The sequence below is a fragment of the Rhineura floridana genome, chromosome 9 (assembly GCF_030035675.1).
Source record: "Rhineura floridana isolate rRhiFlo1 chromosome 9, rRhiFlo1.hap2, whole genome shotgun sequence".
Taxonomy (NCBI): domain Eukaryota; kingdom Metazoa; phylum Chordata; class Lepidosauria; order Squamata; family Rhineuridae; genus Rhineura; species Rhineura floridana.
In genome coordinates, this window is record NC_084488.1 from 110753698 (window position 1) to 110770013 (window position 16316).

A 16316-nucleotide genomic window follows, 5' to 3' on the forward strand; every position below is an offset into this window, starting at 1 on the left:
CTACATCTTATGGCAGTGAATTCCATCAGTTCCTTATGACAATCAGAGCCTTAGGAGCCATCGTTCTCACCCTGGGGTAGCTTGGACATCTCTGTCACCCAGATAAGTGATAAGGAGGATTTGAACACATGTCATGTGCAGATGTGTTGTGAAAAAGTAATAATGGGGATGAGCTCAGAATGCCTGTGAACATGAAACAATCATTTAGACTGACCTAGGAATATTCTGTGCATTTGTCCTTTTGTAAGTATGTGATGAAATTATTGTTTGAATCAGCCTGTTAAGGACACAGACGGACTGCTTTAGCCTTTTTATTCTTGAAAGATCATGTCTGCAAAAGAATACGCGCGAGGAAGTCTCTGTTTAAAACTTGGGCTGCATTTCAAAGGCACATAGAACGTTGGCGTTTACTAATCCCTTTCCAAAGTAAATATATCAGTCCACTGCCTAAACTAAACTGCAGGTGTCCGTGGATATTTAGGAGGTGAACCCAATATTCCAACAGTTATAGCAATGAAATACATCCTGTGCAGGGAGCCAGCAAAGGCACAGGGGAATGTTAATGCCTCTAGAATGTTAACGCCTCCCAGACTGGAAAGCATGACACTTACTTAAGTTCAGGAGTGGGCTGATGGTGTCAGCTTCCAAATGCTAAATGTAACACTTTTAGTGGGAAATGCTGGCAACTAAATATTGAAAAACTTTTTTTACCAGCTGTGCACTCTCATGGTAACAGCCCCTGTTACTTTATTGCTCCACTGCCTAAAATCATAGGGTCTTCTCATTCAGTAATGTTAGAGGGCCCCAAGGAAACAATTGCAAGCAATATTGCATCAGGATTTCTGCACTTCACACATAAACTATTTTGACTGGTGCAGGGCAACCAGGTAGGTGTGTTTAGGGAGTTTCTTCTGAATAGGCACGGTTTGGATTGCAGAGTTAAAAATATGACCACATCTGCACTTTACATTTCAAGTGCTATTATACCACTTTAACAGTTGTGGCTTCCCCCAAAGCATCCTGGGAAATGTAGTTTGTTAAAGGTGCTGAGAGTTGTTATTCCCCTCACAGAGCTACAGTGCCCAGAATTCCCTGGGATGAGGTTTTGACTGTTAAAACAACTCTGGGAGCTGTAGCTCTTGGAGGGAAATAGGAGTCTCCTAACAGCTCTCCAGAAACTACAAGTCCCAGAATCCTTTGGAGGATGACGTGACTGGTAAAGCAGTATAATAGTACATAAAAACTGCCTTATACGGATTCTGGCCCCTTGACCCATCTAGCTCAGTTTTGTCGATTCTGACTGGCAGTGGTGCCCCAGGAGTTTCAGAGGAGAGTGTCTCTTAGCCATACCTGGAGATTGAACCTGGGACCTTCTGCATGTAACGCAGATACACTCTCACTGTGCTATGGCCCTTCCCCGTGTACTTTAAATGTAAGGCGCAGATTTGGCCTTAGCCTATGCTGCAAAGTTATATTGGTTGTATATAGCTGGGAAAAAGTAGTAAGTTGCTGAGCATTAGAGAGCCCTAACCTTCATACACATGCAGAGAGAGAGAAAGAATAGATAAACATGGGAAGCTGCCTTACGCTGAATCAGACCACCCAATTATCAGCCAATAATTTTAATGCTGTCTATAAGAGTGAATCCCTAAGTGCCAAGAGGTCCATGGTGGCACCTGTCCTTTGCAGAAGTTCCTCTGAGTTCCCTCCCCCCCTTTCTTCTTCTTCTTCTTAAAGGTTATGCTGCTGATCTATTACAAAGGATTCCAGGCACTGACTTTTGTAGATAGTAAGGAAGAAGTTAAAAGGCTGATAATGACATAAAAGAATGTGTGCCGCATCAAATTCTTCCTCTCTCTCAGGATTCTAAAACAGGTCCCGTTCCTTAAACCTGCATCCTTCAGCCACAACGTATTGCCCCATCAAAGCTACGCTGATCACTCATGAGACAATCATGGGATGCTTGCATAACTCATGTTTTAATTAGTGTAGCCCTAAGACACTAATTTAGTTCAATTTCATACTGACTACATGTTGGTATTGTTAAGGTTTATGACCCAATGATTTACAAGGCATGATACATCTGAATTCAAATTGGATGTATTGATTGTTTAATTGACTACGAGGGCATGAATGTAACATTAAGCCACTACACTGACAGATGGTATTGTGGCTGAGAAGGTAACCCAGCTTTTTCAGATTTTTTCCCCTGTTCTGGAGAAGGGATATCTCAATCAGGGGATTCCATCTGATTTTGAACATTTATTAATTTATTTAAAATAATTTGTTAGCCATTCTTCAGCCATGGCCACTAGAGTGGCTTACAGGTAAAGCATAGAATACAATAAAATTGTATCTTTTTAAAAAAACTAGTGTGTGATCACAGCAGACAGTAAAATCCAGTGTAAGAGAGAGAAGAACCAAAAAGAGCACAAAGACTTGCTGTCTGGGGAGACAGTTTCAAAGATGGGGTGCCACAAGTGGAAAGGCCCTGAAAATGGGAGCAAGAACTTTATATAGAGCTTTGTAATGTAATAATGTTCCCTTTATTTCCGAAGTTCAGTGGTAAGTGTAGATCCTCATGTAGCCTAAATGGCATCTTCCACACACAAGGCAGATGTGTGAGCATGCCCTAGAGACCCATGGTGTGATCCAGCAGAGCTTATTTAAAAAAAAAGACGGGGATGTCAACAAGCCTTAACATTATACACTGAATTTCAGATACCACTCCTCAAGTTTCATTTGTGCACACAACTGGAATCCAGAGCAATGGATTCTGGGTAGGATTTCAGATCACAAAATGTCAGCACTAGAAGTTGCTTTGGCTTTATATGGTAACTTTTAATGTGTCCTCTGCATGCACGCATTGCAAAGCTGCACACACAATGTCACATTCTATTACCTACACATGCAACCTGTTCTTTTCTGTGCTGGCATGGAATCTTTGCTGTTAATCCATGGCGATACAACACCCCTGACCTTCAAAGTTAATTAGCACTTCCAGTGTGTTTCCCAACATCCTGCTTTCTGGTGAGCAAGTTCATGAAAAGATTCCCTCATCTATGTACATTTTGATTTAATGTCTCCTATCTATAAGCCCATCAATACAAAGACAAAAGATAAAAATATGAATACATAAAGAGATAATGCTCTATTCCCATGGATAAACATCTCACAATCCTCTGTTCACTTGGTACCTAGATAGTGGCGGGTGGTAAAAACCATGGAGACATAAGAGGACCTGTACCTGAACAGTAGAGCACATGCTTTGCATGAATGAGGTCTCAGGTTCAGTTCACAGCTTCTTCAGCAAAAAGGATCTCAAGTTGCAAGAGTGGGAAAGACCTCTGCTTGAGTCCTTGGAGGTGCTACCAGCCAGACTGGACAGTAGTGAAGTATACACATTGGTTTGATATCTTCCTTGCTTCCCAAATTGAAATAAGATCTTCAGGGTTTTTCCCCAATCACTTTCTTAGTCCAATACTGGTATTTTGCAATCTGCAAGCCAGTGGAAATCTTTTATCAATGTCAATAGATGGACTCAATGACTACATGCAGATGTAACTGCTTGCTTTTAGAAACTTGAGCAGCTTTAAGCTCATGAGCTTTTTCTTCTCTTTCCTCTGTGCTTGAGAGTGTAGAGGCTTTTGTTCTGGGTTCTTAGCAAAACATAATTTGCCTTGCATCCAAATGCAATTTATTAGTTTCTTGTGTTTAGACGCAGTGAAAACTATAGCTCACAAAATTTGCAGAACAGACGATTCTAATCTACTCCTGCCACATGAGCTCAGGGGGATACACAAGAAGATGCTGACAATCACATTTAGATGCCTGTCAACATTCTTGATTATTTTAGACTTTGGCAGAATTCTGAGATTGTCAGCATTCCTATTGACCATAATCCATTTTCAAGCATTCATTGAAACATATGTATGTCAAGGTCCACAGAAGTCAGAGGGAGTTTTCCACAGTTTTTGTCTACTTCGCTTCACATGCTATTCAGAATCAAACTTCAGATTAGATTAGGTTGCTTGACTTCCAGTAAATAGGAACCCAGCATAAATGTGTTCTTGTTTGAATATTCATAATACATTTGATTTGCTAATTTGAAAAGCCCTATTCATTTCAACTCACTGTTATATATCCCCAGTTAACATGTGAAAATGGAATAGGGCATTTCCATCAGACTGCTAGCGTTGTTGGCTATGGAAATCTAATTGCATAACAGATACACTGAAAGACAAATATGAACGCCCAGGCAAGAGAAGGCATCCTGCCAATCTAATACGTTCTGATGTGTTCACTAATGGTCTGTGCCTGCCCTCCTCCTACCTGGTGCCCTCCAGATGTTTTGGAGTACAGCTCCCATCAGTCCCAGCCAGCATGGTCAATGGTTAGCAATTATTAGATTTGTAGTTCAAAACTCCTGGAGAGCACAGTTTAGAGAAGATTGATCGATGTCCAGTGAAGACTGGTGGCTGTGATGTCAGTGGGGCAATGAATCCGATCTGGATTTTAATCCGGACTTTCAAGGAGCTTTCCAAGGTGCTGTCAGACTAAAACCCGGAGAGGATTCTCTGCCCCACTGACATCAGAGCCACCAGTCTCCACTGTCTTTGTCTATGAATTATAAAGCCACGATTTACTCAACACTGAGAAGGCAAAAGTTCTTGATCAGTAATGGGAATGCGCTGCACTGAGAATGTATATACATCACTTTATTTTCCAGTTCCTTCTTAGCTTCATTGCACTGTACTTCTTGGAACCACATTTCTATCCAAGATGATTGTCTTCTTTTTGCCTTAAATTATGTTGCTGAAATGAAAACAACAAAGAGTCTTGTGGCGCCTTAAAGATTTATCAGATTTATTATAGCATAAACACTTGTGGAATGGAGTCCACTTCATCAGATGCAAGAAGTATTATCCTGAATTACTGGATAATGTTTCGTGCAGGAGTGGATTTTTATGTGGCAGAACTGTGAGTTACCCAGAATTAAGGGATGTGTTTTGCACAGCAGAACTTAATGGAACTCACAGTTCTGCCACACAAAAATCCACTCCTGGGATTCTTCCTCTCAACAATTTCCAAGAGGATAGCCTTCTGGGAGGAAGAGCGGGATATAAATTTAATAAATACGTAATAAAATCATAAGTCCAACAAAGGGTCTTGTGACACCTGACACATTTATTATGGTAAAACCTTTTGGGGACTACAGTCTACTTCATCAGATTCATGAAACATTCTGTTAAGTTCTGCTGTGCAAAGCAAATCCTTTAATTCTAAGTGCCTTTTATACCAGGCTCCAGTTGGTGAATTTCTAGTAAATAAATAAATAAAAAGAGTAAATCCTGCAAGTCTGAAGTCTGCTCACCTCTGGACCAGAGCCTATTTAATGTATCTGATGAAGTGGACCAGTCCATGAAAGTTTATGCCATAATACCTTTGTTAGTCTTTAAGGTATGATGAGATTCTTTGTTGTTTTTTGTCTTTTATGTTATGGATTGATATGTGTTAAGAAGAATGAAAGTTAAGCGGTTAATGTGCATACCCACCAGCCATTGTGCATATTTGCCAGGCCTCATGGAGAATGTGCAAATAATCCACTGTGCACGTTACCTAATCAACATACATAATCTTCAACAGGCCTTTCCTATTGCCAACAATAGTGTATCATGATTGTCTCTCAGATTTTATCTAATGGGTCATAGCTTTTATCTAACCCAGTGGTCTCCAGTTGTTTTTTCATACTTGCCAAAATTGTGGCAAATTTTCACCACATGACAAAAAAAAATCTGTGTTTTTGAGGGTGGAAAAATACACAATAATGTTTTCATTTATTTATTTAATAATTAATGAGAAATCTGACACACGTTTTCATTAAGTAGTGCAGGGAAATCAGGCGTAAAATCAGACTACATCTCAACTCTGCCTATAAATTTTCATGTAATATCTGCAACCTGTATTTTGATTTCACCATTGTAACTGCAGAAAAGATGATGCGCAGAGCCATGTTGAACCAAGTCTTGAAAACAGTTTTGGAATCACTGTATGTAGAACTGTGAATACATTTTGATTTAAGATATGACTCCACATCATAACAATTTAATCTTTCAAATGCTAAACGCTTTGAAGTAAAATCACAGACACCTCGAAAAGGTGCCTCTCCAACGAAGGAAGCCTCACAAGTCCTTGAGATAGCTGAGAATTGGAGATGTTAATGTGAAATGGATCTTGCATGAATTCAAAAACAATTCTGCACTTTTCAAAATCAGAAAAGCGATTAGGTCTCAAGAATGAATTTGTGATTGCTGCAGATGGAAGGAGGATGCTTTTTTTGGTTCATGTGTAAAAGAATTTTATTTTTTAAAAATTCTTTAAAAAAATAGGTGGTAGAAGTAAAGCACCAATTCACCACTGGTCAGTAGCCATTTCCGCACAAGTGGCAACTATGTTGGACACCAAGGATCTAACCATTCTGGGGTGGGATTTTAAACAAAATTATTCATTTATTACTGTCATGCAAAGTAACAGTTGTGTTATATTCTCTCTTTTTTAGGGCCGATGCATGAACTTCACCCGAGTTTAGTCTCAGTAAAGGAAGGCAACAAGAATGAAAAGCTATCACTTTTGTAATGTAACCAAAGAACGACAATGAAGCACTTACACAAAAATCCTCAGAACACCTTCCCCTCTCAGCCTGGAAGATTTGCTCTGTTTGATTCCACTGCAACCCACATGATGCTGCTCTAAGCTCTTGCGTCCATCATTTCCTTCTAAGCTTGTTACCTCATGCAGTATTCATTACAATATTATATGATTTAGGGACATAGGAAGCTGCCTAATGCCGAGTCAGACCATTGGTCCATCTAGCTCAGTATTATCTACACTGACTGGCCGGATTCCAGGCAGGAGCCTCCCCTAGCCCTACCTGGAGATGCCAGGGATTGAACCCGAGATCTTCTGCATGCAGACCACATGCTCTGCCACTGAGATGTAACCTGAAGGATGTTAAAAACGTGTGTGTGCCCATGTTGCCAACTGAAAATCCAGTGCAGGAATCGCAAGCAAATGACCAATGACAATGGCTTTTGTTGTTGCTACTGTAGTTGAACGATGCTTACTCCAGCCTTTATGTGCCTCTAGCGGGAGCTGCATTGCTTCTTGGATGTGAAGATGTCATTTGCTATTTAAACAGGAAACTATTTGCCACAGGCAGAAGAGTGAAATTCCCACCAGGCTTGGAAAAATGCACGGGTTCAGTGCCTCGCAGCAATGTCATGTCACAAAATCCTTCCAAGTCCCATCCTTCCGCCACCCATCGGATTGTGCCTTATGAGAACCTTCTGATGGAAAATGCTGTCACTTTAACACTGAGGAATGCACATGCATGACAATATGTATAGACACGGTGCCTCAAGGTATTGGTAGCATGGAAGATTTGCCCTTTAGTTTCTGAAGACACCTTTCTTTCATTTTGTACCCAGGACAGGAAGAAAAATTAATAGAGTGTTATTCTACAGGAAGACAGCCTGTAACCAGAGATCTTGAGCAGAGAGTGAAGGACTGATGTGTCAAGGCCCAGGCACTGTGGCTGATATTTTTTATCTCCACCTTTTTGCACTCGGCGCTCAGTAGCACATAAAATCATTATCCTCTGTAAACATACCTAGTCATTTTAGGCTCCTGTATTATTACTGTTATTATAAGGTTGGGGAAAAAAGAAATTGCCACAAAGCTGGCATCTCAGGGTCCTTTTCTCTCTCCCCCCAGCAAATCTCCAAGGGCTCTTCAGCGTCACAAGCCAGCAACTCTCTTTGCATGAGAATTTCAAAGTTTAATTAATATAATTAAAGGCAACAGCAAGCAGCAGCCTGTGAAGGTTTTGCTCATCTTTTTTATGCCTTTTGACATTGAATGACCTATTACTGTATGCGCATTACTCAGTTTTTGAGGGGGTACCATGCCTTGGTGGAGATTCAGCACTGGGGCCAAAAAGAGAGAAGAGAAGAGGCCTTTCCTTAATTTATAAATTAAATGTACAGAAGAACCAGCCATTGGAAAATGTTGACAAAGTATGTGTTATAATTCAATTTAATTTTTTTTTTGGAAAAACCAGTGTTGTGTCACGTCGGTGGTGCCAGATTATGTTAGTGTGAGTGGAAACACTGTGGGGAAGGAAGGAGGTAGCAGCTGAAGAAAAAGGCTCAAATGATCCAGTCACTTTCGATACTGTACTTCAGATGCAAAATGGATATTCGAGTCGAAACCTGACAAAATGTGCCTACTTTGATGGGAACCAGTATAGACAATGACCAGTGGCTGGGTCAGTGGGATGTCTCTCTGCGAGCAGGGAGGCTTATCAAATGACACTAAAAATAAGTTCAACCACCATCACATTTGAGGGGAAAAGGGTAACATTTCATGTTTGGTGGGCATGCCTGTGCGCAAGACGGAAAAGGGCGAAGGGATGCGTGCTGGTCTAATTATCCCCTTTGTTGCTTTTCATTGAAATCTCAAGGGACATAGAATAATTCCCCTTGGTTGATGGGCAAATTTGTGGCTCTTCTCAGACAATTCTTCCACCACAATGTAGCCTCTTATTTTCAGCTAGTTCTGGCTTGAGATTGTTTACATCACCAGTAGCATTGCCAACACCCCATGTGAGTTCACGTGAATAAAATCCTTTACCTAAGGTGCTATTACAAGTCACTTCTCTCCTTTTTTATTTAAACCCATCTTTCCAGAGCTGATGCATCCTTTCACTGGGGTTGCACTCTCCTTTGGCTGCTGACTTCAACCAATAGAGCCAACTTCCCATGTCATCACGTGAGTTTCAAGAAGGCATGTCACAGGCTAACTCAGGGGATTTACGCTTGTTGTACAATTATTTAAATTTGTCAGATGCTACAGCATGTGTAATATGCAGCGTTAGCAATGTAAATAAAACAGAACAATATGCCACCACAATCGCTTTTGGCAGACTCTAATGGGAATGGAATTCTAGCTAAGATGAGACCTGCAGACCTTTTTGACAGGGATAGAAGTATAATGTAGTCCATTTTGTGTCCTAAATATGTAACACGTGCAGTTTCTTCACAAGCAGATAGTTACAGTCAGGGCCGGTGCCATCATTAGGCCAACTAGGCAGCCACCTAGGGCGCAGACCTCAGAGGGGTGCAGTACTGACCTTTGAGGTGCACAGTTTTATACAGATTAGTTTTTTTAACCCTTGGAAAAAATGCAACTGAAATAAATTTAGCAGTTTCAAGTTTTGTGCTTTTCATTTTTTCTACAAGACATCTGTTTTTTAAAATTGAAGTTAGCAATTTTGGGGGGGGGTGCAAGTAGTTAGCCTTGCCTAGGGTGCAAAATAGCCCGGCACCGGCACTGGTTACAGTTTACTGCAAATCCTTGGTTAAGTCTTGCAAATTCTAATTTCTTCTGCTTATGGTAAAGACCAAATCATGTACAATTTCTAATTTGTTACTCTGCACTTACCTAGATAAGTAGTGCTACAGATTTGGGTCAAGATAATTGAATTTGCAATCAATTAAAACATTCCGCATGTGATGAAATTTTGCCTTTGAATTAAAATATTTAGAAAAACAAATAATCTTGATTTCCCCACTAGCATACTTAAAGCCATTTATTTTCTTCTTAAAATTGAAACCTGGGTGTTGCAGAAAACTAAAAACAAAATTAAAAAGGAAGACATTGGCAATATATTTATGGCACTCCAATGGATCATATTTAACCTTGATAATATAGTTCCATCTTTATGGTTTCCTGTTTCCAAGAAATAAGACGTGGTTATTTATCATCATAATCCTTTATGCAGAACAACAAAGGGTTCTCAGGGTTTAACATTACATTGCTTTCATTATTTTAGGAAAACCTTTTTGTTATTCATTTACACATACTAACAATATTTAAATTTACGTAGTTGCTCAAATACGTATATTTATATATTGATAGAAATAGGAACAGATTTAATGCCTGTTTTTAAAGCCCATGTTTAATAATAACACGACTATGTTTACCAAATCCATCTCCAGTGAGCTTCAATACAAATGTACCAAACATTATTAATTTAATAGAGTTTATTAAATGTATTAAAGCTATATGTTTATAAAATAGTAAGAGTCATCTTTACCAATAATGAAGTTTCATGTTATACACACTGGGATCACAACACATTGGTACGCTACTGGAATAAAAGCCCCATAGCATCCGAAGTTTATGTCAACAGCACAGTTTGGGGAAACAAAGACATTTTTTTTCAGTACTTTTCTAAAGTACAGAAGAGGTCTCTGGAATTTCCAGAATTCTCTCTCTCTCTCTCTCTCTCTCTCTCTCTCTCTGTGTGTGTGTGTGTGTAAAATGGTTGTATGCAGTGGGTTACAGTAATACATTATAAAGTAAATTTTTAAACAAAAACCCCACTTTACATATGTAAATATATGAGTCACAATGAAGCTCAAATCTTTCTCACCTAAATCCCATTAAAACAATAAATAATTGTTTGCACGTCAATTAGGGACAGGCACATTGGTCAATTTTGATTTCTTTCTGTTTCTCATTTTCCCAATCTTAACTTCAGTGCTCTAAATTTCCACATTAGTTTGTGATCCTTTAAAAAAAGAAAGGCCCTCATGAAAATTCATCAGCATTTTGGTGCAATTTTCTTCTAATATACACAATTTTCCAAATTATTATTATTATTACTATTGCCACTCTTCACAAAGTCCCTGGGTAGGCCATAACAATGTAAAATACATTAAAAACAGTTTAAAACAAATTACATTTTAATTTTATTTTCATTAATATGTGCATTTATATGCACACTTTAACTTAGTACATCCTTTTTGTGCACATGATTTGGCTGGAGAATTGCAGTGCAAAATTCAGAGAAGAGCAAATTTTTAAGGTTAGCTGTGTTTTGGTTTGCATCTTACTTGGAAAGTGCACATTAGGTAGGTTCGCATTTAAATGCGAATTGAATTTCTCCCTTAGCATCAATATACCAAAGACTCATCAGTTTTCTGTCATAATTTGATGCATAGCACGGGTATTTAGAAAGGGATGTGGACTATATTAAAACCACTTGCTTCCCCTCTAAATATTTTACTAATCCATTTTATCCCTAAACATTGCAACATGTATACGAAAGTATGAAAGTTTGTCAAAGTATTGCATTGTCTGTTGCACTAACATTCACTAGGAGTGATATTTCCAGTTAATATTTTGAAAAGAGCAAATGTTAATATTGGCTTGTAGCCTTGTATGTATGCATGTAACTCTGCCTTAATTCTCATAATGGGAAGAAGTGTTTATTGTTTAGTGACATTAAGAGTTTAGTTACAAATCCCTCTACAATTAATGTTAGCCATTTGTTACCCAAAGGTCTCCAAGCGACTTACAATACTATTAAAAACACAAATAACTATATTATACCATAAAATAGAACAAACAGTACGCACATGCGCACACCAGCCACAGAAAGCTTTGGCAGCACACTAATAAACAAAAACAACATCTCAGTTCATCAAATGCCTGTGAAAAAGATGTCAACAAAAGCACTAGGCAGATATTTACAAGTGCCACGTGAGAAACCCAAAACTGATCACTGAGTGCTTTTTAATTTGAGCATTATAGTGTTGGATTGGCATCCTATCAATAATCAAAACATCCAACAGGAAAAACAGGTGGTGATTCTAGATTAAAATTCATTTTTTTCAAAGAGACCCAAGAATAATCTTGTGGAAATAAAGCTAGTGCACGTTGCAACTACTGAGCTACTCTAAGAGACTAGGACACATACAGTGGGCTTTATGATAAAACACACTGCTTAGAAATTCCAGTGACTGAGCAGTATATAAATAGCCCAAGTAAATAAATGCCGCGGAAGACCCCTTAATTTAAATGAATGTGGTTTCAGTACTTGCTTTCATTCTACTGATGATAGACATGGAGCTTAAATTTGCTGAATTTTGGCTGGATTGTACCCATAATAGATTAAACATGTTAGAAATGGCTCTAATAGCCCAGTTTTATGGATTGTGCCCATCCCAGCACATTGGTTGTGCTGAAACAATTGTGTAGCATTCTTGGTTAAGTAACACCAGGATTGGCTATCCCTGCCCCTTCTCCCAACACCAAATCAAGAGGATATCCTCTCGCTGCAGTTCTTTGCCAATGCACAGCTGCAGCGGCACTGGGAGCTTTGGACCTATTCTGATTGTGGCATCAACCCCTCCCTTCCAAGAAATCACCTGTCATGTTACTCCTCCACCAAAGAAGAACTTTCCATGTGCTTCAAAAGTCCTGCTGGTGGCTGCTTGTTCCTTACGACTGGAACAAGAGAACAGGGTCTCATATCGACACAGGCAAATCTGGGCTTGATTTTATGCCCTGCATTTGAGAGCACAGGGTTTCTTTCTAAATATTCTACTGTTCCTTCAAAGCACACAACATCACACACACAAAAATCATACATGAGGCTTTTCAGACTACTACTATGCTTCAAAAACAATAATAAAATAACAAGGAAAGAAAAAAGGTAAGTAGGCAATCCTAGGATTATGTATCAGAAAATAATAGCCAATGGTCACAACAGCGTTGAAAGAAAAGGGTCCATTTCAAGAATAGTTACTGCATCAAGTTTGTATTTACTTTTCTGGTAACGTGATGATTTAATTAGTTGTTGCACATCTGAGGTTAAATAAATCATTATTTTGTACGCATTCTGTTTCACCTGGTGTTTAATTTAAAGTGGTGTGGGCTTTCACTGAACATTCCTCTCTTGGACTTAAACAAAGGAGAAACTTCAGGCTGGTTATTGTAGGACAAGGTCTGAGAAAATCCCTTTATGCCATAAATAATATGATAATTGTGATAGAGATACTGTGTGGGACAAAGAGAGAGAGAAAACCCAAAACTGAGGCTGGCTAGTATGCAACCATGTTCTCTTCTACTGCATTTTCCTCTTACATTTTTTTTCATGCAGCCCCTTCTTAATACTAATAGAATTGTTTACATAATAAAAGAGAAATCCCAGAGGAAATTGGCTTACGCTTCTGGTAGACAGCTCAGTCTAATCCTGCAGTACATGCACATACGCGCAAACTGATTTGGTCCTACAAAATAGTCTTGACCATATAGTGCTGTATTGCGTTATTAAAGGTCTTGTTGATGTTGTTTAACATTTAACATCATTAAAGATACTAGAAGCAAAGGCCATCCCCCAAACTTCTGAGGATGGCAGAACCACTCTGACAATCTTAACACCTAAGAGGGTCTATAGAGAAGAAGACAGTCTTTCTATTATTATTATTATTATTATTATTATTATTATTATTATGAATTACTGCAGTTCCTCACAAAAAGAGATGTTTGGGGCCTAGGTCATTTAGGCTACTGTTCCTCAACCTTGGGTCCCCAGATGTTATTGGACTATAGCTCCCATCATCCCTAGGCAGCATGAGCAATGGTCAGGGATGATGGGAGTTGGGGACCCAAGGTTGAAGAACACTGATTTAGGCCTTTAAACACTAATGTAAACACTCCAGCGACAATGTGGGATCCAAGAGTACACTAAGCTGTGAATTTGCTCCTTCCAGCCGAGTGGAAGTGCAACTCTGTCCAGAACAGGCCATCTCCACACTTCTTGGACCTGAGAACCTGGAAAACATAACACCTGTTGTCTTACAGGGATTCAATTTATTGGCCCAGATCCAGCCTATCACTGTTTCCAAGCGCTAGTAACACCTGAACCACCTTATCTGAGTAAGATGAAACACAGGGTATAGCTGGGCATCATCCATGGAATTTGCAGATCAGTTGGGGGACGGCTTTGGTTGTATCGTTGGGGGAGAGAAAGCCTGAATGACTTTCTTCTTCCGTTGCATCTAAAATAGGAAATCACCCTGTAGTGAGATATGTGGGCTTTAATAAACTATTGCATTGTATCTGTAAGCTGCTCTGAGAGTACCCTACTTGAGCAGAAGGGCAGGATGGAAAATCTACCCATACTTCCTCTGTCCCAGCATGTTCTAACATCCAAAGCTGCCATATGGGGCCGCTCTGCATAGGCAGCTCCAGATAAAGGGTGTCTTTAAGAGGCCTTACTCAAGGGTGGGAGTGGCAACCTCTCTTCCTCTTCCTGCTCCCAAGGGCTGTCGTAAATGGCAATTTGATTGCCATGGCAGAACCAAGTTCCATATCTCTATTCATTTCAAAGGCAGGAGAAGGTTCAGGCTTGGAATAACAGAAATTTGAGAATGATATGATCAAGGTGACATCGGATGTCAAAATGGAGCATGAAGAAAAATGGTATCATCCAAAGGGAATTAAATCAGGTAGAAAGGTATGTATCAAAAATTATTTTAAGAGCTTCCACGAAGGCTGTTAATGCTATATTTGCTAATGAACAGCTCCTTAATATCTATTGTACAGTTATAGAATTTGTCATAATATCCAACAAGATACTTATTAGACCTGGCATGTCCTATTTTATTTTGCAAATCTGTTTTGAATTGGCTCAATTAAAATTGTTACATATTTTTGATCCTCTGGAGGTGCCATCTGTTTAGTGGTACTAGGGGGTCCTGTGAAAAACTGTTGTCAATTTTGTTCTGTGATAATTATTCAATTGTAATGAAAGGATTTGGGTGCAATCCAGAGAAAATTTGGTGCGCCTAATCAATAAGACTTATTTATTTATTTAAACATATTCATTGACTGCCCTCCATCAAAGATTCCAGACGCTTCACTGTGTCCCGAAGTTTTGAAGTCTTGGTTGATTTCAGTGGAGGTACCCAGGGTCATCCAGTCAGACTGAATGGTGGGAGAATCAGGACAGACAAAAGAAAGTACTTCTTCACACAGCACGTAGTTCAACTATGGAATGGGGCTAGGCTAGGTTTATTCAGTTTGTACATCACTTCTCATTTAAAAAGTCTTGAAGCGATTTACAACCAAAGTAAAAAAAAATACACATGTAACATTATTAAAAAAACAGATATATACTAGTGCAATATCATTGCCCAAAGGGAAGACAAAAAGGGTTTTGTCTGGCACCAAAATGATGGCAAGATTGACATCAGGCGGTGCTTCCAGAAGAGGTAGCGATGGCCACCAAATTGGACAGCTTCAAAGGGGGATTAGAACTTTCTTACGGAATAAGGACATCATTAGCTACTTGTCATGATGGCTATGCATAATGTCCAGCATCAGAGGCAAGATGCTCCAGAAAGCCAGTTGTTGGGGACACAAGCAACATTGTGCTCATTTGCTGCTCGTGGGCTTCCATAGCCATTTGGTTGGCCATTGTGGGAACAGAATGCTGGGCTAAATAGGCCTTTGGTCCGATCCAACAGGGCTCTTATGTTTTTATGAGTTACCATGTCTTAGAGAACTTTCATTTCCAATAAGCCTTGAGTAGCATTTTCTATCATTTCCATTTTCTTATCTGCGAGGCATATTGTTTCTCCAAGAAACAGGTATGCATCTTATGCTGCTGTTCGTTTTAAGTCCTGCACACAATGCCACTCACAAGAGCTTGCAAAAGCCTCAAGGGCCCATTCAGTCTACGAGCCCCCCGAAGCCATTTTCAGGAAAGCTCCCAAGGGAGCGTTCTAGGGGAGCTATCTAAACCCTGGTAACACTTCTGCCAGTGGTTCCACTGAACTACATAGGGCAGGGCTTACACAGAGTACATATAGGGAAGCTACCAGGGCTGAGACTTCCTGGAGTCCAGTTCTTGTGAACTAATTCAGGGGCTATATCACTCTCCTGTTCTGAAGACTTGACAGAGCGATAGTCACAACGGGGCCAGGAGCTTGGCTTCTACAGGGACATTCAAGGTCCTTCCCTGGATTTTCAGCTTTCATTTCTACAAGTCTCTAGCCTAACTTTGTGAAAATATACAGGAGGCTCCCTGCTTCAGACAGTTGCTCTCCAACTCCAACAATGATGATGGAGGAGCTGAGGTACCCCGCAGCCCCCCCCCCGAAGTTTACACATCATATGCAAGTCTGAAAAGGGCTTCTGTGTGGACAAACATGGAAAACCCCATTCATTCCACAATCACAAAAATAGCCCTTGATATAAAAAAATAAGTCAATAAAAACTTTATTATTTATCTTCTTAAATACAGTTTTTTATCTTTCCCCCCATTTATACTGTCAAAATGTTTTTTAAAAAGTTGAAGTAAAAAATAAATTACTAAATTAAAGTAAATAAAGTAAGTAGCACTTTAGTATATCAGAACACGTGACTGCCCATAATTGGTTGAAGTCAATACTAGGCTTTTA

The 16316-nt window shown here is 39.5% G+C and overlaps 1 protein-coding gene across 2 annotated transcripts in view; it reads left to right on the forward strand.

The window, feature by feature from the left end:
* Positions 1–8695, forward strand: part of ANTXR2 (ANTXR cell adhesion molecule 2) — a 163606-nt gene extending 154911 nt beyond the window's left edge. For both annotated transcript variants that reach the window (XM_061583257.1, XM_061583258.1), the window contains exon 17: positions 6560–8695. In XM_061583257.1, the coding sequence (XP_061439241.1) occupies positions 6560–6589 (30 nt within the window). In that variant the 3' untranslated portion in view covers positions 6590–8695. The remainder of the gene's footprint in view (positions 1–6559) is intronic.
* Positions 8696–16316: the final 7621 nt, after the last annotated feature.